The sequence below is a fragment of the Nerophis ophidion genome, linkage group LG10 (assembly GCF_033978795.1).
Source record: "Nerophis ophidion isolate RoL-2023_Sa linkage group LG10, RoL_Noph_v1.0, whole genome shotgun sequence".
Classification (NCBI taxonomy): domain Eukaryota; kingdom Metazoa; phylum Chordata; class Actinopteri; order Syngnathiformes; family Syngnathidae; genus Nerophis; species Nerophis ophidion.
In genome coordinates, this window is record NC_084620.1 from 54,943,450 (window position 1) to 54,963,026 (window position 19,577).

The 19,577-nt window shown below is 43.4% G+C and overlaps 2 protein-coding genes across 5 annotated transcripts in view; one reads left to right on the forward strand and one right to left on the reverse strand.

The window, feature by feature from the left end:
• Positions 1 to 702: 702 nt before the first annotated feature.
• On the reverse strand, positions 703 to 10,968 carry klhl42 (kelch-like family, member 42). Of its 3 annotated transcripts, none has more exons than XR_009808554.1 (4): positions 9,829 to 10,968; positions 7,294 to 7,487; positions 6,698 to 7,236; positions 703 to 5,388 (listed from the first exon to the last, which is right to left on the reverse strand). XR_009808554.1 is itself a non-coding variant. In XM_061914142.1 (3 exons), the coding sequence occupies exons 1-3, from the start codon at positions 10,590 to 10,592 to the stop codon at positions 6,776 to 6,778; spliced, it is 1,419 nt and encodes a 472-aa protein (XP_061770126.1). In that variant the 5' UTR covers positions 10,593 to 10,968; the 3' UTR covers positions 703 to 6,775. The 3 variants fall into 3 exon arrangements, 1 of the variants encoding a protein (XP_061770126.1); XR_009808553.1 differs by having other exon boundaries at positions 703 to 5,193; positions 5,314 to 7,236; XM_061914142.1 differs by having other exon boundaries at positions 703 to 7,236.
• A 4,669-nt stretch (positions 10,969 to 15,637) lies between these two features.
• LOC133561018 (endosome/lysosome-associated apoptosis and autophagy regulator family member 2-like) overlaps positions 15,638 to 19,577 on the forward strand; it is a 45,565-nt gene continuing 41,625 nt past the window's right edge. Inside the window, exon 1 of one of the 2 annotated variants that reach the window (XM_061914143.1) lies at positions 15,638 to 15,862. In XM_061914143.1, coding sequence (XP_061770127.1) covers positions 15,758 to 15,862 — 105 coding nt within the window. In that variant the 5' untranslated portion in view covers positions 15,638 to 15,757. The remainder of the gene's footprint in view (positions 15,863 to 19,577) is intronic. The other variant, XM_061914144.1, reaches the window with a different exon arrangement.

Genomic DNA, 19,577 nt, shown 5'->3' on the forward strand with positions numbered 1-19,577 from the left:
AGAGTCTAGTCCATAGTGGATTTAACATAATATTGTGAGAGTCCAGTCCATAGTGGATCTAACATAATAGTGAGACTCCAGTCCATGGTGGATATAACATAAAAGTGAGAGTCCAGTCCATAGTGGATCCAGCATAATAGTGACAGTCCAGTCCATAGTGGATCTAACATAATAGTGAGAGTTCAGTCCACAGTGGATCTAGCATAATAGTGAGAGTCCAGTCAATAGTGGATTTAACATAATAGTGAGAGTCCAGTCCATAGTGGATTTAACATAATAGTGTGAGAGTCCAGTCCATAGTGGATTTAACATAATATTGTGAGAGTCCAGTCCATAGTGGATCCAACATAATAGTGAGAGTCCAGTCCATAGTGGATTTAACATAATATTGTGAGAGTCCAGTCCATAGTGGATCTAACATAATAGTGAGACTCCAGTCCATAGTGGATATAACATAAAAGTGAGAGTCCAGTCCATAGTGGATCCAGCATAATAGTGACAGTCCAGTCCATAGTGGATCTAACATAATAGTGAGAGTTCAGTCCACAGTGGATCTAGCATAATAGTGAGAGTCCAGTCAATAGTGGATTTAACATAATAGTGAGAGTCCAGTCCATAGTGGATTTAACATAATAGTGTGAGAGTCCAGTCCATAGTGGATTTAACATAATATTGTGAGAGTCCAGTCCATAGTGGATCCAACATAATAGTGAGAGTCCAGTCCATAGTGGATTTAACATAAAATTGTGAGAGTCCAGTCCATAGTGGATCTAACATAATAGTGAGACTCCAGTCCATAGTGGATCTAACATAATAGTGAGAGTCCAGTCCATTGTGGATCCAAAATAATAGTGTGAGTCCAGTCCATAGTGGATTTAACATAATAGTGTGAGAGTCCAGTCCATAGTGGATTTAACATAATATTGTGAGAGTCCAGTCCATAGTGGATCTAACATAATAGTGAGAGTCCAGTCCATAGTGGATCTAACATAATAGTGAGAGTCCAGTTCATAGTGGATCTAACATAATAATGAGAGTCCAGTCCATAGTGGATTTAACATAATAGTGAGAGTCCAGTCCATAGTGGATCTAACATAATAGTGAGAGTCCAGTCCATTGTGGATCCAAAATAATATTGTGAGTCCAGTCCATTGTGGATCTAACATAATAGTGTGAGTCCAGTCCATAGTGGATCTAACATAATAGTGAGAGTCCAGTCCATAGTGGATCTAACATAATAGGATAAAAGGATTTGAAAATAAATGATAAATGATAAATGGGTTGTACTTGTATAGCGTTTCTACCTTCAAGGTACTCAAAGCACTTTGACACTACTTCCACATTTACCCATTCACACACACATTCACACACTGATGGAGGGAGCTGCCATGCAAGGCGCCAACCAGCACCCATCAGGAGCAAGGGTGAAGTGTCTTGCTCAGGACACAACGGACGTGACGAGGTTGGTTCATTGTCTTCCCTTTTTTTTACCATTTTCACAACTTGACAACTTCACTGCTTTTGGGGTTTGCAAGTACCAAATTCGGTACCCATCCCTATTTTTAAATCGTGTTCAGTTGACTGCAGAAACCCCTGAACATCAGTTTTTATTGTCATTAGAGTGCCATAAATATCGATATGAACAAAAGGTAGAAATTTGTTGGAAAAGCAAATCAAATTCTAACAAAATCCAGCTTAGCACAAAGCAACAAAGTAAAACAGTCTTTTGCTGGCAATGTGCCACAACAATTTCTCTGTGCTGTTCTTGGATCCGGTTCCCGAAGGAGAAGGCACGTGTGCGATGAAATGTTGTGGAATCAAAAACGCAAGTAACATCGCAAAAGGAATTAGATGAGTCTACGTTGCTGAAATTGAAGTGAAATGCTGACAGAATGTAGTTTGAATGTTGGGATGGTTTGAATGTTGAAGAGTTTGAATTTCCACAAAAAACAGAATTTGGTTTGGAACTATGGAAAGTGTTACTTTGAAAGTCCAGGATGAGTGGAATGTGTTGATGTTGCAATAGTTTGAATCGGTTGAAAAATGTGGAAATTGTGGAAGTTTGAAAAATAGCCTATTTTAAATGGGAAAAATGTCCTGGAAAACCAGAAATTCTGGAAAATCTGGGATTTTTGGGAATTTTGTCAAGGGAAAGCCCGCCATTCCCGAATAGGCGGAACATATTGAAGTCGGAATGGTTTGAATTGGTTGAAAAATGTGGAAATGGTGGACAATTGAAAAATGGCCGATTCATTTTGAATTGAAAAATTTCCTGGAAAACCAGGAATTCTGGAAAATCTGGGAATTTTTGGAATTTTATCAAGGGAAAGTTCACCATTCCCGAATAGGCTGAACAGTTTGAAGTTGGAATGGTTTGAATCGGTTGAAAAATGTGGAAATGGTGGACGTTTGAAAAATGGCCAATTCATTTTGAATGGAAAAAATGTCCTGGAAAACCAGGAAATTTGGGAATTTTGTCAAGGGAAAGCCCGCCATTCCCAAATAAGCTGAACAATTTCAAGTTGGAATGGTTTAAATGGGATGAAAAATGTGAAAATGGTGGAAGTTTGAAAAATGGCCGATTCATTTTGAATGGAAAAAATGTCTTGGAAAAACAGGAATTCTGGAAAATCTGAGAATTTGGTCAAGGGAAAGCAAGTGATTCCCCAAAAAAGTTTGAAGTTGGAATGGTTTGAACTGGTTGAAAAATATGGAAATGGTAGAAGTTTGAAAATTGGCCAATTAATTTTGAATAGGAAAAATGTTCCAGAAAACCTAAAATTCTAAAAAAAAATGGGAATTTGGGGAATTTGTCAAGGGAAACCCCGCGATTCCTGAAGAGGCTGAACAGTCTGGAGTTGGAATGGTCTGAATCGGATGAAAAATGTGGAAATGGTGGAAGTTTGAAAAATGGCCAATTCATTTTGAATGGAATAAATGTCCTGGAAAACCAGGAAATTTGGAAAATCTGGGAATTTTGGGAATTTTGTCAAGGGAAACCCGCCATTCCCAAACAAGCTGAACAATTTGAAGTTGGAATGGTTTAAATGGGATGAAAAATGTGAAAATGGTGGAAGTTTGAAAAATGGCCAATTCATTTTGAATGGAAAAAATGTCTTGGAAGAACAGGAATTCAGGAAAATCTGAGAATTTTGTCAAGGGAAAGCAAGTGATTCCCAAAAACAGTTTGAAGTTGGAATGGTTTGAACTGGTTGAAAAATATGGAAATGGTAGAAGTTTGAAAAATGGCCAATTCATTTTGAATAGAGAAAATGAATGAAAAACCAGGAATTCTGGAAAAACTGGGAATTTTTGGAATTTGTCAAGGGAAAGCCCGCGTTTCCCGATTAGGCTGAACAGTTTGAAGTTGGAACGGTTTGAAGTTGGAACGGTTTGAATCGGATGAAAAATGTGGAAATGGTGGAAGTTTGAAAAATGACCAATTCATTTTGAATGGAAAAAATGTCCTGGAAAACCAGGAAATTTGGAAAATTAGGGAATTTTTGGAATTTTGTCAAGGGAAAGCCCGCCATTCTCAAATACGCTGAACAATTTGAAGTTGGAATGGTTTGAATGGGATGAAAAATGTGGAAATGGTGGAAGTTTGAAAAATGTCCTGGAAAAACAGGAATTCTGGAAAATCTGAGAATTTTGTCAAGGGAAAGCAAGTGATTCCCGAAAACAGTTTGGGAAAAATGTCCTGGAAAACCAGGAAATTTGGAAAATTATGGAATTTTTGGAATTTTGTCAAGGGAAAGCCCGCCATTCTCAAATACGCTGAACAATTTGAAGTTGGAATGGTTTGAATGGGATGAAAAATGTGGAAATGGTGGAAGTTTGAAAAATGTCCTGGAAAAACAGGAATTCTGGAAAATCTGAGAATTTTGTCAAGGGAAAGCAAGTGATTCCCAAAAACAGTTTGAAGTTGGAATGGTTTGAACTGGTTGAAAAATATGGAAATGGTAGAAGTTTGAAAAATGGCCAATTCATTTTGAATAGAGAAAATGAATGAAAAAAAGGGAATTCTGGAAAAACTGGTAATTTTTGGAATTTGTCAAGGGAAAGCCCGCGATTCACGATTAGGCTGAACAGTTTGAAGTTGGAATGGTTTGAATGGGATGAAAAATGTGGAAATGGTGGAAGTTTGAAAAATGGCCAATTCCTTTTGAATGGAAAAAATGTCCTGGAAAACCAGGAAATTTGGAAAATTTGGGAATTTTTGGAATTTGTCAAGGGAAAGCCCGCGATTCCCAAAGAGGCTGAACAGTCTGAAGTTGGAATGGTCTGAATCGGATGAAAAATGTGGAAATGGTGGAAGTTTGAAAAATGGCCAATTCATTTTGAATGGAAAAAATGTCCTGGAAAACCAGGAAATTTGGAAAATTAGGGAATTTTTGGAATTTTGTCAAGGGAAAGCCCGCCATTCTCAAACAAGCTGAACAATTTGAAGTTGGAATGGTTTGAATGGGATGAAAAATGTGGAAATGGTAGAAGTTTGAAAAATGGCCAATTCATTTTGAATGGAAAAAATGTTCCGGAAAAACAGGAATTCTGGAAAATTTGGGAATTTTTGGAATTTGTCAAGGGAAAGCCCGCCATTCCCGAATAGGCTGAACAGTTTGAAGTTGGAACGGTTTGAATCGGATGAAAAATGTGAAAGGTAGAGTTTGCCAAAATCTGGAGAAGAAGAAGAAGTAGAAATGGATGAATTTTGGTGTAGAAAACCATATGTGTGAATGGTTGATGGGTAAAACCAAAGCGGTTTTCCTACATTTAGACTTTAGCATGATGGAATGTTGCTTTATTTTAGGCAAAGAGAATCCAATCGATGCCAAAGCAAAGGAGACTCCTGCCAAAGGCCTACTGAAATGAGATTTTCTTATTTAAACGAGGATAGCAGGTCCATTCTATGTGTCATACTTGAGCATTTCGCCATATTGCCATAGGATTTAGTAGAGAACATCAACCATAAAGTTTGCAACTTTTGGTCGCTAATAAAAAAGCCTTGCCTGTACAGGAAGTAGCAGACGATGTGCGCGTGACGTCACGGGTTGTGGAGCTCCTCACATCTGAACATTGTTTACAATCATGGCCACCAGCAGCGAGAGCGATTCGGACCGAGAAAGCGACGATTCCCTCATTAATTTCAGCGAGGATGAAAGATTTGTGGATGAGGAAAGTGAGAGTGAAGGACTAGAAAAAAGAAAAAAAAGCGATTCGGAGATTATTAGACAAATTTACTAGGATCATTCTGGAAAATCCCTTATCTGCTTATTGTGTTACTAGTGTTTTAGTGAGATTATATGGTCGTACCTGTACAACCTGAAGGTCGGTCCCGCACTTTTCTTCAGCACCAGTCGACAGGTGGTGGCGATGCCCATCTCTGCCCTTCGCAAGGGTTAGAAACACAATCTTTTGAAATAATCGCTGCATAATACACTGTACTTTGTGTGTGTGGTCCAATCCAACCGTGTTTGCTTGACCGCTTTGTTCCATAGTAAAGCTTCACCTTCGGGAATGTAAACAATGAAACACCGGCTGTGTTTGTGTTGCTAAAGGCGGCCGCAATACACCGCTTCCCAACTACAGCTTTCTTCTTTGACGTCTCCATTATTCATTGAACAAATTGCAAAAGATTCAGCAACACAGATGTCCAGAATACTGTGGAATTATGCGATGTAAACAGACGACTTATAGCTATGAACGGTGCTGGAACAAAACGTCCTCTACAATGTGTGACGTCACGCGCACGCGTCATCATAACGCGACGTTTAAGCAGGATAGTTCGGCGCGAAATTTAAAATTGCAATTTAGTAAACTAAAAAGGCCGTATTGGCATGTGTTGCAATGTTAATATTTCATCATTGATATATAAACTATCAGACTGCGTGGTCGCTAGTAGTGGCTTTGAGTAGGCCTTTAAAAACAGAGATGTCGGAACACTGGCTGTGTTTGTGTTGCTAAAGCCGGCCGCAATACACCGCTTCCCACCTACAGCTTTCTTCTTTGACGTCTCCATTATTCATTGAACAAATTGCAAAAGTATCAGCAACACAGAAGTCCAGAATACTGTGGAATTATGCGATGTAAACAGACGACTTATAGCTGTGAACGGTGCTGGAACAAAACGTCCTCTACAATGCGTGACGTCACGTGCACACCTCATCACACCGCGACGTTTCAGCAGGATAGTTTGGCGCGAAATTTAAAATTGCAATTTAATAAACTAACCCGGCCGTTAGTAGTGGCTTTGAGTAGGCCTTTAAAAACAGAGATGTCGGAACACTGGCTGTGTTTGTGTTGCTAAAGCCGGCCGCAATACACCGCTTCCCACCTACAGCTTTCTTCTTTGACGTCTCCATTATTCATTGAACAAATGGCAAAAGATTCGGCAACACAGATGTCCAGAATACTGTGGAATTATGCGATGTAAACAGACGACTTATAGCTGTGAACGGCGCTGGAACAAAATGTCCTCTACAATGCGTGACGTAACGCGCACGCGTCATCATACTGCGACGTTTCAGCAGGATAGTTTGGCGTGAAATTTAAAATTGCATTTTAGTAAACTAAGTATTGGCATGTGTTGCAATGTTAATATTTCATCATTGATACATAAACTATCAGACTGCGTGGTCGGTCGTAGTGGCTTTCAGTAGGCCTTAAAGTAGTTGGTTTGGTTTGGAGTGCTACGTACGAGGCGCAAGCCCGCCACCCGCTGGCCTGCGTTGGCACCGCGCGGCCCCGGCTCGTGTTCCCTGCGGTTCTCCCTCCGTCAGAGCACGTTGGGGAGGTACAGCGAGCACAGCAGCATGTTCTGTCCCAGCGCCGGGAAGCGCCTGAAGGCCTCCCAGGCGTCGGAGAAGATGTTGTACTTGAGGAAGACGCGGTGCTCCGAGCTGGTGGTCAGGCCCACGTCGCGGCTCATGACGTAGATGCCGTCGTTGTGCAGCGCGCAGGTCAGATTCAGACCCGACTTGGACGTGTTCTCCTTCAGGAGGAGCCACTCGCCCGTGGTCACGTTGTAGGACTGCACGGTGAGCACGTCCTCCGTCTGGCTGAGGCGCCGCTGCTGCTGCTGGAGCTGCGGCCCCAGTTCGTGGGTGTAGCCCCCCACCAGGTAGATGATGTCCTCCACCGAGAGCATCTGCTGTTTGCGGACGTGCGCCGAGCACGGTCGGAACGCCGCCCAGGTGTCGGAGGCGGGGCAGTAGCGGAGGAGTTTGGTGTTCCTGTCTGAGAGACGGGACAGGGTCATCTTTGGGAGTCAGTTGAAGACAAAAAAGCGCCCACCTCGTGCGGTGTATCCACCCATGATGTAGATCATCCCCTGGCACTCGCAGGCGGAGAACTCGGACAGCGGGTCCGGCATGGACGTCACGCAAGTCCAGAAGTCGTTCTCGGGGCTGTAACACTCCACCGTGCCCAAACACTGGCCCCCCACCGCGTACAGCTTCCCCTGGACCGCCAGCAGCTTGAAGTTGGACCTGAACAGAAGCACAGAGCACAGGTGAGTGACATTTCAAGCAAGATGACCGTATTTCTCACACTATAAGTCAGGGGTAGGGAACCTATGGCTCTAGAGCCAGATGAGGCTTTTTTGATGACTACATCTGGCTCTCAAGACGAATCTTAGCTGACATTGCTTAACACGATAAGTAATGAATAATTCATCCAACGCCCTTGACGCAAATCCCTTAGGGGTGATGGACAACTGGGCAGTGCCTGAAGAGCTGCAGCCCACCAACGTAGCCCCCCCCTCCCTCCCCTCTATTGCAAGTCTGATGCTTTGCTCTGGAGTTTTTTTTTCTCCCCATTGCTTTTTCTGCGACCCTATACACTGTTTGTTTGTCTAATCAAATCAATCAGTCAATCAACAAAGTTGTGTTGTACTTGGGCAATAACAATACTTACCTACCTACATAATTACGCTGGTAATCACGGTGTCAAAATATCCGCTTTCTACCGCACCTGTTCAAGAAGTCGCATTCATGATAAGAAGTATTACATTTATTATTGGTTAGCTTTAGAATAACAATGTTATTAAAAAGAATAAGAGACCTACAATACTCTAAAAATGTCGGTCTTACTAAAAAAATGCAGGCATGTAGTTACATTCATTGTTAAAAACTATTATATGGCTCTCACGGAAATACATTTTAAAATATTTGGCTTTCATGGATCTCTCAGCCAAAAAGGTTCCCGACACCTGCTATAAGTGCACTTAAAATCCTTTCATTTTCTCACAAGTCGACATAAAAACCATACCTGCCAACCATGAGGCCTCCGAATTCAGGAGGTGTTGGGCGGGGTTTGGTGGTAGCGGAGGATTTACATTGTAGCGTCCCGGAACAGTTTGTGCTGCATGGGCTTCTGGGTATTTGTTCTGTTGTGTTACGGTGCGGATGTTCTCCCGAAATGTGTTTGTCATTCTTGTTTGGTGTGGGTTCACAGTGTGGTGCATATTTGTAACAGTGTTTAAGTTGTTTATACGGCCACCCTCAGTGTGACCTGTATGGCTGTTGAACCAAGTATGCGTTGCATTCACTTAAAGGCCTACTGAAAGCCACTACTAGCGACCACGCAGTCTGATAGTTTATATATCAATTATGAAATATTAATATTGCAACACATGCCAATACGGCCTTTTTAGTTTACTAAATTGCAATTTTAAATTTCACGCGAAGTATCATGTTGAAAACGTTGCAGTATTATGGCGCTTAAATTTAGCGGACATTTTGATCCAGCACCGATCCCAGCTATAAGTCGTCTGCTTTAATCGCATAATTACACAGTATTCTGGACATCTGTGTTGCTGAATCTTTTGCAATTTGCTCAATTAATAATGGAGATGTCAAAGAAGAAAGATGTAGATGGGAAGCGGCGTATTGCGGCCGCCTTTAGCAACACAAACACAGCCGGTGTTTCCTTGTTTACATTCCCGAAACCTGATGGTGAAGCTTTACTGTGGAACAGAGCGGTCAAGTGAACATGGTTTCCGACCACATGTCAACCGGCAGATTTAGCTGAAAAAAATGGTGGTATTAAGTCGACTCTTACAGTAGCTATGAACGGAGAGCTCGCGTCGTGCCTCGCCTCCTGCAGCTGCGGACTTTCTGGCCTCCTCCCAACGGTCGCCCCTGACCGTCGGATGCTTACACCGTGGAGGAGGGGGAAAAAAAAAAAATCTCAGCCCGGCTGCCTTGCCTCGTCGAGAAATGTGGCTTCCATCGAAGACACTGGCGGTCACCACACTCCTCCAACTTTCAGGTACCACCATATAATCTCACTAAAACACTAGTAACACAATAAGCAGATAAGGGATTTTCCACAATTATCCTAGTAAATGTGTCTAATAACATCTGAATCGCTCCCACTGCCCTCGTGCTTTTTTTTTTCTAGTCCTTCACACTCACTTTCCTCATCCGCGAATCTTTCATCCTCGCTCAAATTATAGGGAAATTGTCGCTTTCTCGGTCTGAATCGCTATCGCTGCTGGTGGCCATGATTGTTAACAATGTTCAGATGTGAGGAGCTCCACCACCCGTGACGTCACGCGCACATCGTCTGCTACTTCCGGTACAGGCAAGGCTTTTTTATCAGCGGCCAAAAGTTGCGAACTTTATCATGGATGTTCTCTACTAAATCCTTTCAGCAAAAATATGGCAATATCGCGAAATGATCAAGTATGACACATAGAATGGACCTGCTATCCCCGTTTAAATAAGAAAATCTCATTCCAGTAGGCCTTTAATGCGCTTTATAATCGTTTTGTCTGAAAATAGACCCGCTCATCGGCAGTGCCCTACGGTCCGGAAAATGCGGTACCTTTTTTGGTTGAGCGGCGCCACCTGGTTCCACTCGTTCCTGCAGGGGTTGTAGCAGTGCACAGCGGAGATCTCCTGGCTGGTGGTCCTGTAACCCCCGACGACGAAGAGGTAGTTGTCCAGGACGGCCGAGCCGTAGCCTCTGACGTTGATCATGTCCGGAGGCAAGTTGTTGGCCAAAGGCTTCCAGCGCTGCTCCGCCTCGCCGTACCTCAGCATGGACCAGGCCTCGCCGTGGTCCAGCACGTCCAGGCAGAGGCAGGTGAAGTCCCCGATGACCACCAGGGTGGCGCTGCCCTTCATGCGCATCTCCCTCACCTGGTCCCTGACGGCGCGGGGCAGGCGGCCGAACTCGGGCCGCCTCATCACGGGGTGATAGTGGCAGCTCATGTACTTGAGGCAGGCGCGGTGCAGCTCGTGCGCGCCGTAGACCTCGGAGAGGCCGTAGAGCTCCACGCAGTTCTCCAGCCGGATCTCGGCGGCGAGGAGCTTGAGGATGGCGGTGACCTGCAGGAAGGACGCGGTCTCGATCAGATCCTCCAGGGTCTCGTTGGCGACCTCCACCTTGGAGGTGTTGATGAAGTCCAAGACCAGCTCCAGGCCGGGGACGCTGAGGCCCCGCAGCTGCACGGAGTCCTCCGTGGACTCCTTCATGCCGGAGCTGTACAGCGCCCGGAAGTAGTCGCTCTTCTCGATCAGCTTCTTCTTGTCCACCTCGTAGATCTTGTCCTCCATGACGATGGCGATCATCTGGTCTGAAGACATGTTGGCACAAGTTTAGAGTTTTCACTCCTACCCTCGCTGTTTTTGTTGTTGTTTACATGCGCAGCGATTACATGCCACCACAGAGCAGTGGCAGTCCTTATATGGTCATGTCCGGCCCACAGGTCGACATGGAGCAACTTTCATTCAGCTAAGCGGCTAACAACAGTGACAAAGAGCAATTTCCACGCGTTAACATCACCCGAGAGTTGTCCTTAAAAACTCGGCCGATGATCACGGATGTTTTCCCCCAGACGGGAGATATTCAGACATCGGTTTTGGTGACTTTTGGGTCATGTTCCGCGTCCTGTGCTCAGCTGTTAAAGCTAGAGTTGTTTTGGTTGTCTTCTTCGTGGCTTCTTGTGCTGCCACCGCCGCTGCTGCCAACTGGTGGCAAAAGTGCGTCATTGCGCCCGATCCGGTTTGACTGGTTCCGTGAGTTCTGCGCGTTATTTTCCACTAGAAAGGCAACTTTTTCTATATACCATACCATACCAACTTTATTTATAAAACCCTTTAAAAACAACCAGAGTTGAAGAACAAATGGCTGTACACCACAAAGAAATAAAGGCAAAGGACAGACTGCAAAAAATAACATTTAAAACAGAAATAGCAAATACAATTTACCCTAAGAATAATTTGTTAGATCAGTGGTTCTCAAACTTTTTTTGTCATCCCCCACTTTGGACAAGGGGGCGTTTTCAAGCCCCACCTGCCCCCATCGCCACAACAGAACGCTAATGCCACGCTTAACATGTTCAAATTTATTGAGTAACATTCAAGTCAGGGTTTCCCATACATTCATTTATTTGTGGCGGCTCGCCACGAAAGAATTACGGCCGCCACAAATAAAAAAAAATAAAAAAATCGGCTTTTGACTCGCTCGACCGCTCATAAAAGCAATGGGACTCTGTCTGTGAATGGAGCTTGTAGTTACATATTATATAAATATGTAAATATGATATAAATATGTACATAAAGTGTTGTAATTATATTCCAACTCCGCGTTCTTCTTGGTCATTGCCGCCGCAAGAATATAATAATAAAAAAATGTTTTAAAGTCAAATTCCCTCCCGTTCCTCGCGCCCCTCCTGTCATGTCATGTCATGTCATTCAAAAAAGCGGTTATTCATCCTCTTCTTAAAAGACCTAACCTCGATCCTGACCTCATGGTAAACTACCGACCGGTGTCTCACCTTCCCTTTATTTTAAAAATCCTCGAAAAAAATTGATGCGGAGCAGTTAAATGAACACTTAGCGTCTAACAATCTATGTGAAACCTTTCAATCCGGTTTCAGGGCAAATCACTCCATGGAGACAGCCCTCGCAAAAATGACTAATGATCTATTGCTAACGATGGATTCTGATGCGTCATCTATGTTGCTGCTCCTCGATCTTAGCGCTCGCCTGTGTATCGGCTGGGGACATCTCTGCGCTGCTGATCCGCCACCGCTTGGGATGTTTTCCTGCTGGCTCCGCTGTGAACGGGACTCTCGCTGCTGTGTTGGATCCATTATGGATTGAACTTTCACAGTATCATGTTAGACCCGCTCGACATCCATTGCTTTCCTCCTCTCCAAGGTTCTCATAGTCATCATTGTCACCGACGTCCCACTGGGTGTGAGTTTTCCTTGCCCTTATGTGGGCCTACCGAGGATGTCGTAGTGGTTTGTGCAGCCCTTTGAGACACTAGTGATTTAGGGCTATATAAGTAAACATTGATTGATTGATTGATGTCTCTATTCCCCACAGGTGGGGCCAGCCCCACACTTTGAGAAACGCTGTGTTAGATGAAAAGCAGTTAAAAAAAAGTTAAAAACAGTCTAAAGTCATCAATCCATCGAATTTCTACCGTTTATTCTTGTATTCATGAACTTCATTCTAAACATTTCTTCACCAAAAAAGAACTCTTTAACATCAATATTTATGGAACATGTCCACAAAATCCAGCTGTCAACCCTGAATATTGCATTGCTGCATTTCTTTTCACAGTTTATGAACTTACATTCATATTTTGTTGAAGTATTATTCAATAAATATATTTATAAAACATTTTTGAATAATTGCTATTTTTAGAATATTTAAAAAAAAAAATCTCAAGTACCCCTTGGCATACCTTCAAGTACCTCCATTTGAGAACCACTAATATATCACATTTACAGCAATTTTTAAATTGAACCAAAGTGCTTTACAGGTTCAAAAGCGTAGAGCAAAAAAACCAAACAAACAAAGAACATAAACAATAAATAAGCTAAACGCGATCGTGCAAAAGCAATACGGTAAAAGTGGTCGAATAAAAAGTAGTAAAAAAAGAAAGAAAAAGCAGCACAAGCCTGAACTTTATCCCTCCGGGGTCCTTCCGCCGGAAGTGTGTTTTATTTTGAAAATAGGAACTGACGTGTGAGTGAGTGACAGGCTCATTTTCCACTAGAGGCAAGGCAACTATTTATATATCACATTTACAACCATTTTTAAATTGAACCAAAGTGCTTTGCTGTTTAAAAAGCATAAAGCGAAACAACAAACAAAGAACATAAACAATGACTGAGCTAAACAAGTGGTTGTGTTTTAGTTTTTCTTCTGTGTGTGTGTGTGTGTGTGTGTAGTATTTCCTGTCTTTAATTCATGTCGGCACTCTTATTTTGGTTCAGTTTCCTGTTTGTTTCCCTGTGTGCTGTGTCCCCTCAGCGTTGGCTGATTGGCACCTGGCCACACCTGGCGTCAATCAGCCCGATTCCTATTTAGACCTGTTTTCTCCTCCAGTCAGTGCTAGATTATTGTAGTGTCGTGTCGATGTCACCACTACCTGTCTTGTCGCTTGTAGCTTTGTCTTCTTCTGTTCACTCTGTTCATGCCATAGATCCGTTGTGTCACAGTAAGTGTTTTTGTTCTTAGCCAAGTTTGTTATCCGCCTCGTGCGCGCCTTTTGTTTGTACCCTTTTGTTCGGTTTTGTCTTAGTCCATCCATCCATCCATCTATTTTCCACCGCTTATTCCCTATCTCAACTACAATCGGGCGGAAGGTGGTGTACACCCTGGACAAGTCGCCACCTCATCGCAGGTTTTGTCTTAGTGTTAAATCAAATTATGTTTTCTTACGCAATGCCTGCCTCCTTCCGTGCATCTTGGGGTTCACCAACAACAAACTCTGACAAAAAGGGGTCGAATAAAAAGTTGTTGTTTTTTTCTATTATCCCGCCGGAAGTGTGTTTTATTTTGAAAACAGGAACTGACACGCGCGCGTCCGGCACGTTGGCTTGACGGTCGGCGTGTGAGTGAGTGACAGGCTCATTTTCCACTAGAAAGGCAAGGCAAGTATTTATATATCACATTTACAACCATTTTAAAATTGAACCGAAGTGCTTTGCTGTTTAAAAAGCATAGAGCGAAACAACAAACAAAGAACATAAACAATGACTGAGCTAAACAAGTGGTTGTGTTTTAGTTTTTCCTCTGTGTGTGTGTGTAGTATTTCCTGTCTTTAGTTCCTGTCAGCACTCTTATTTTGGTTCAGCTTCCTGTTTGTCTCCCTGCCTGCTGTGTCCCCTCAGCTTTGGCTGATTGGCACCTGGCCACACCTGGTGTCAATCAGCCCGATTCCTATTTAGACCTGTTTTCTCCTCCAGTCAGTGCTAGATTATTGTAGTGTCGTGTCGATGTCACCACTACCTGTCTTGTCGCTTGTAGCTTTGTCTTCTTCTGTTCACTCTGTTCATGCCATAGATCTGTTGTGTCACAGTAAGTGTTTTTGTTCTTAGCCAAGTTTGTTATCCGCCTCGTGTGCGCCTTTTGTTTGTACCCTTTTGTTCGGTTTTGTCTTAGTCCATCCATCCATCCATCTATTTCAGGGGTAGGGAACCTATGGCTCTAAAGCCAGATGTGGCTCTTTTTATGACTGCATTTGGCTCTCAGATAAATCTTAGCTGACATTGCTTAACGCGATAATTATGAATATTTCGCTGGTAATCACAGTGCTAAAAATAACATGCAAAACACAAAACATTCCCATGCATTTTCAATCCATCCATTCGTTTTCTACCGCACCTGTTCAAGAAGTCGCATTAATGGTAAGAAGTATTTTATGTCACGATGGGGGGGTTGCAGGTTGCTGCGGGGTCGTTCTCCCAGGAAGGCAGACGGACTACTCGGGACATGGCATTTAGGTAAAAACATGATTTAATTTTAACTAAAAAAATATACAAACAAAAATCGCTCACAGCAGAGGCACAACTTGGGCTAAAGAACAAAGCTAACGCATAAACAGACTAAGAAGGTAAATCAAACAAAACTTACTTGGCATGGCATGAAGCATGAAACTATGGCAAGGCATGAAACAAGTCAGCACAGGGCGACTGACTGGCAAAGACGAGCTTAAATACTGCCTCTGATTAGTGCTCGGGAAGCAGGCGAGCGGGCGTTTTGTCCACCAGAGACAGGTGGACAAAATGAGTAACCAAGGAAACCAGACAAGGGAGTGGAAAAAAACAGGAACTTAAAGAGTCCAAAGGACAAACAGCACGTGGCCAAACAAAAACATGATCAACAGACATGACATTTTATTTATTATTGGTTAGCTTCATAATAACAATGTTATTAAAAAGAATAAGAGACTTATTATACTCTAAAAATGTTGGTCTTACTTAAAAATGCACGCATTTAGTTGTATTCTGTTTAAAAAAATATGATATGGCTCTCACGGAAATACATTTTGAAATATTTGGCTTTCATGGCTCCCTCAGCCAAAAAGGTTCCTGACCCCTGATCTATTTTCTACCGCTTATTCCCTTTTGGGGTCGCTGGTGCCTATCTCAGCTACAATGGGGCGGAAGGCGGCGTACACCCTGGACAAGTCGCTATCTCATCTCAGGTTTTGTCTTAGTGTTAAATTAAATTATGTTTTCCTACGCAATGCCTGCCTCCTTCTCTGCCTCTTGGGGTTCACCAACAACAAACTCTGACAAAAAGGGGTCGAATAAAAAGTTGTTGATTTTTAATTATCCCGCCGGAAGTGTGTTTTATTTTGAAAACCGGAACTGACACGCGCGCGTCCGTGTTGGCTTGACCGGCAGTGTGCGAGCGAGTGACAGGCGCATCTATGATCCACACTCCGCACACACTCTCCGGCTACAGGCGGCGGGACAACGGGCCGTTCGTGATCCGAGTGTAGGATGTGGGAGCCGGCCTGGGCCTCCTGGTTCCCCCGCTGCCTGGTGCTCGTCCTCGCCGCTCAGAAGGCGGCTGGCGAGGACTCCGCACCGCGGCGATGTGACGAGGTGAGCGCGCCTCTTATTGTGTCTTTTATATAAACGCCGACATTTTTATTATGTTGTCTAATTATCAATTAATCCAGCAAATTGCCTGAATTGGTCTAATCGTATCTACCGTTTTCTGGTCGTTTTTACTGGTTGTTTTTGACGAATACAAAAAACGCTCCACACCGAGGCGGTCTGTGGGATTCTTTAAAGGCCTACTGAAATGAGATTTTCTTATTTAAACGGGGATAGCAGGTCCATTCTATGTGTCATACTTGATCATTTCGCCATATTTTCATATTTTTGCTGAAAGGATTTAGTAGAGAACATCCACGATAAAGTTCACAACTTTTGGTCGCTAATAAAAAAAACCTTGCCTCTACCGGAAGTAGCAGACGATGTGCGCGTGACGTCACGGGTTGTGGAGCTCCTCCCATCCTCACATTGTTTACAATCATGGCCACCAGCAGCTAGAGCGATTCGGACCGAGAAAGCGACAATTTCCCCATGATTTGAGCAAGGATCAAAGATTCGTGGCGCAGTGGGAGAGTGGCCGTGCGCTACCCGAAGGTCCCTGGTTCAATCCCCACCTAGTACCAACTTTGTCACGTCCGTTGTGTCCTGAGCAAGACACTTCACCCTTGCTCCTGATGGGCGCTGGTTAGCGCCTTGCATGGCAGCTCCCTCCATCAGTGTGCGAGAATGGGTAAATGTGGAAGTAGTGTCAAAGCGCTTTGAGTACCTTGAAGGTAGAAAAGCGCTATACGAGTACAACCCATTTATCATTTATTCGTAAATGAGGAAAGTGAGAGTGAAGGACTAGAAGAAAGAAAAGACGAGGGCAGTGGGAGCTATCCATCCATCCATTTCTACCGCTTATTCCCTTTTTTGGGGTCGCGGGGGGCGCTGGCGCCTATCTCAGCTACAATCGGGCGGAAGGCAGGGTACACCCTGGACAAGTCGCCACCTCATCGCAGGGCCAACACAGATAGACAGACAACATTCACGCTCACATTCACACACTAGGGCCAATTTAGTGTTGCCAATCAACCTATCCCCAGGTGCATGTTTTTGGAAGTGGGAGGAAGCCGGAGTACCCGGAGGGAACCCATGCATTCACGGGGAGGACATGCAAACTCCACACAGAAAGTTCCCGAGCCTGGATTTGAAGCCAGGACTGCACGAACTTCGTATTGTGAGGGAGACGCACTAACCCCTCTGCCACCGTGAAGCCCCAGTGGGAGCTAGTCAAATGTTATTAGACACATTTACTAGGATAATTCTGGAAAATCCCTTATCTCCTTATTTTTTTACAAATGTTTTAGTGAGATTATATGGTCGTACCTGTACAACCTGAAGGTCCGCCCCGCACTTTTCTTCAGCACCAGTCGACGGGTGGTGGCGATGCCCATCTCTGCCCTTCGCAAGGGTTAGAAACACGATCTTTCGAAATGATCGCTGCATAATACACTGTATTTTGTGTCTGTGGTGCAATCCAACCGTGGTCGCTTGACCGCTTCGTTCCATAGCAAAGCTTCACCGTCATCTTTCGGGAATGTAAACAATGAAACACCGGCTGTGTTTGTGTTGCTAAAGCCGGCCGCAATACACCGCTTCCCACCTACTGCTTTCTTCTTTGATGTCTCCATTGTTCAGTGAACAAATTGCGATAGATTCAGCAACACAGATGTCCAGAAACTAAAAAGGCTGTATTGGCATGTGTTGCAATGTTAATATTTCATCATTGATATATAAACTATCAGACTTCGTGGTCGCTAGTAGTGGCTTTCAGTAGGCCTTTAAGCCTCCAGGGGCCAGCACTACCCGGCCTGGAGCGGTCCAGACCCGGCTGTTCTGACAAAGACATGAGAGATGCATTTTTAAATCGTATGTTTGACATTTTATTTACAAACAACATGATGTTAAAGACCGGCGGTCAGCAACCCGTGGTTCTCGAGCCACAGGCGGCTCTTTAGCGGCGCCCTGTAGAGCTTTTTCCAAATATGTATGGAAACAGAAAAACAAAGGGGTGAACATTATGCTTTTTGTTGTAATATGTTTTCTGTAGGAGGACAAACCTTCCCAATTGTTAGAAAGCCCACTTTTTAATACGTTTGTCTTCATGCTTTACTGATATTGTGTTTAAACCGTTTTGTCCAACTAATTTCAGCGGCCCTTGAACACACCGTTGTCTGGACTGTTACTAAACAGTTTGTTTACATGTACAACTGTCAAACTTAGTTGGTGGCGAACCCCAAGATGCAGAGAAGGAGGTAGGCATGGAGTGAGAAAACATGATTTGATTTACAACACTAAGACAAAAAAACAAACAAAGGGTAGAAAGAAAAAGCGCGCACGTGGGCGGATAACAAACAAAAAGGCCTGAATCTATCACAATTTGTTCAATGAACAATGGAGACATCAAAGAAGACAGCTGTAGGTGGGAAGTGGTGTATTGCGGCCGCCTTGAGCAACACAAACACAGCCGGTGTTTCATTGTTTACATTCACGAAAGATGACGGTGAAGCTTTACTATGGAACAGAGATGTCAAGCGAACACGGTTGGATTGGACCACACATACAAAGTACAGTGTATTATGCAGCGATCATTTCGAAAGATCGTGTTTCGGAAGCTAGTAGGTATCGAGCAAGAAACAGAAGTCGTACTTGTAATATGAAAACAAACTTGGGAGCAGGGAACAAAAAACAATAAACTACGAACCACTATCAAATATAGCTCACCGCTACGCTGCATTGACACGATATGATACGACACGACAGGTAGCAACGACAAGAACGACAATAATCCAGCACTGACTGGAGGAACAAAGCAGGTAAAATAGGTTTGGGCTGATTGACACCAGGTGTGGCCAGGTGCCAATCAGCCGCAGCTGAGGGGAAAACAGCGCACAGGGAAAAAAACAGGAAACAGACAAAATAAGAGCGCTGACAGGAACTAAAACAGGAAATACTCAACACACACAGAGGAAAAACTAAAACACAAACAAACTGTCAGTGGCAAGCCTGACAACAACTTTCTCTGATGATGCCGCAGAAATACATGTTTTATGCCACTCATTCTTTGTCTCATTTTGTCCACCAAATGCTTTGTACTGTGCGTGAATGCACAAAGGTGAGTTTCGTCGCTGTTATTGACTTATCAGTCACTGCATGACTGCAAGCTAATAGCTAACATGCTATTTAGGCTGGCTGTGTATTACAGGTTAAAAAGCATAGAGCAAAAAAAAACACAGAATGTAAACAATGAATGAGCTAAACATGATAGTGCAAAAGCAATACGGTAAAAGTAGTCGAACGAAAAGTAAAAAAAAAAAATAATATTAAATTGCACAATAATAATAATAAAAGTGCGACAAATTGGAAAAAAAAAACTAAAGCGATGTTGATGTAGATGCCCTTATCGGCCGTACAATTGAAATGTGGGATACTTCTGTTGTTGCATTATTTGTATTTGACTTTTTCAAATGTATTTATATTATTATTTGGTGCAGGAGGGGATAGAAAGAGGGAAAAAAAGGAAGACAAGAGGGGGAAATTGTGGGGACAAAAAGGGGAATATGACAAGGAGATGACGACGACGACAACAACAGCAAACATAACAACAACAACAATACAACAACATCAGCAAATAGAATAAGTACAAATATGATGTAAAAGTGATAGCAAAGAAGCAGTTAGTCAAATAAATGAATAATACATAAATGACAGTGAGCAT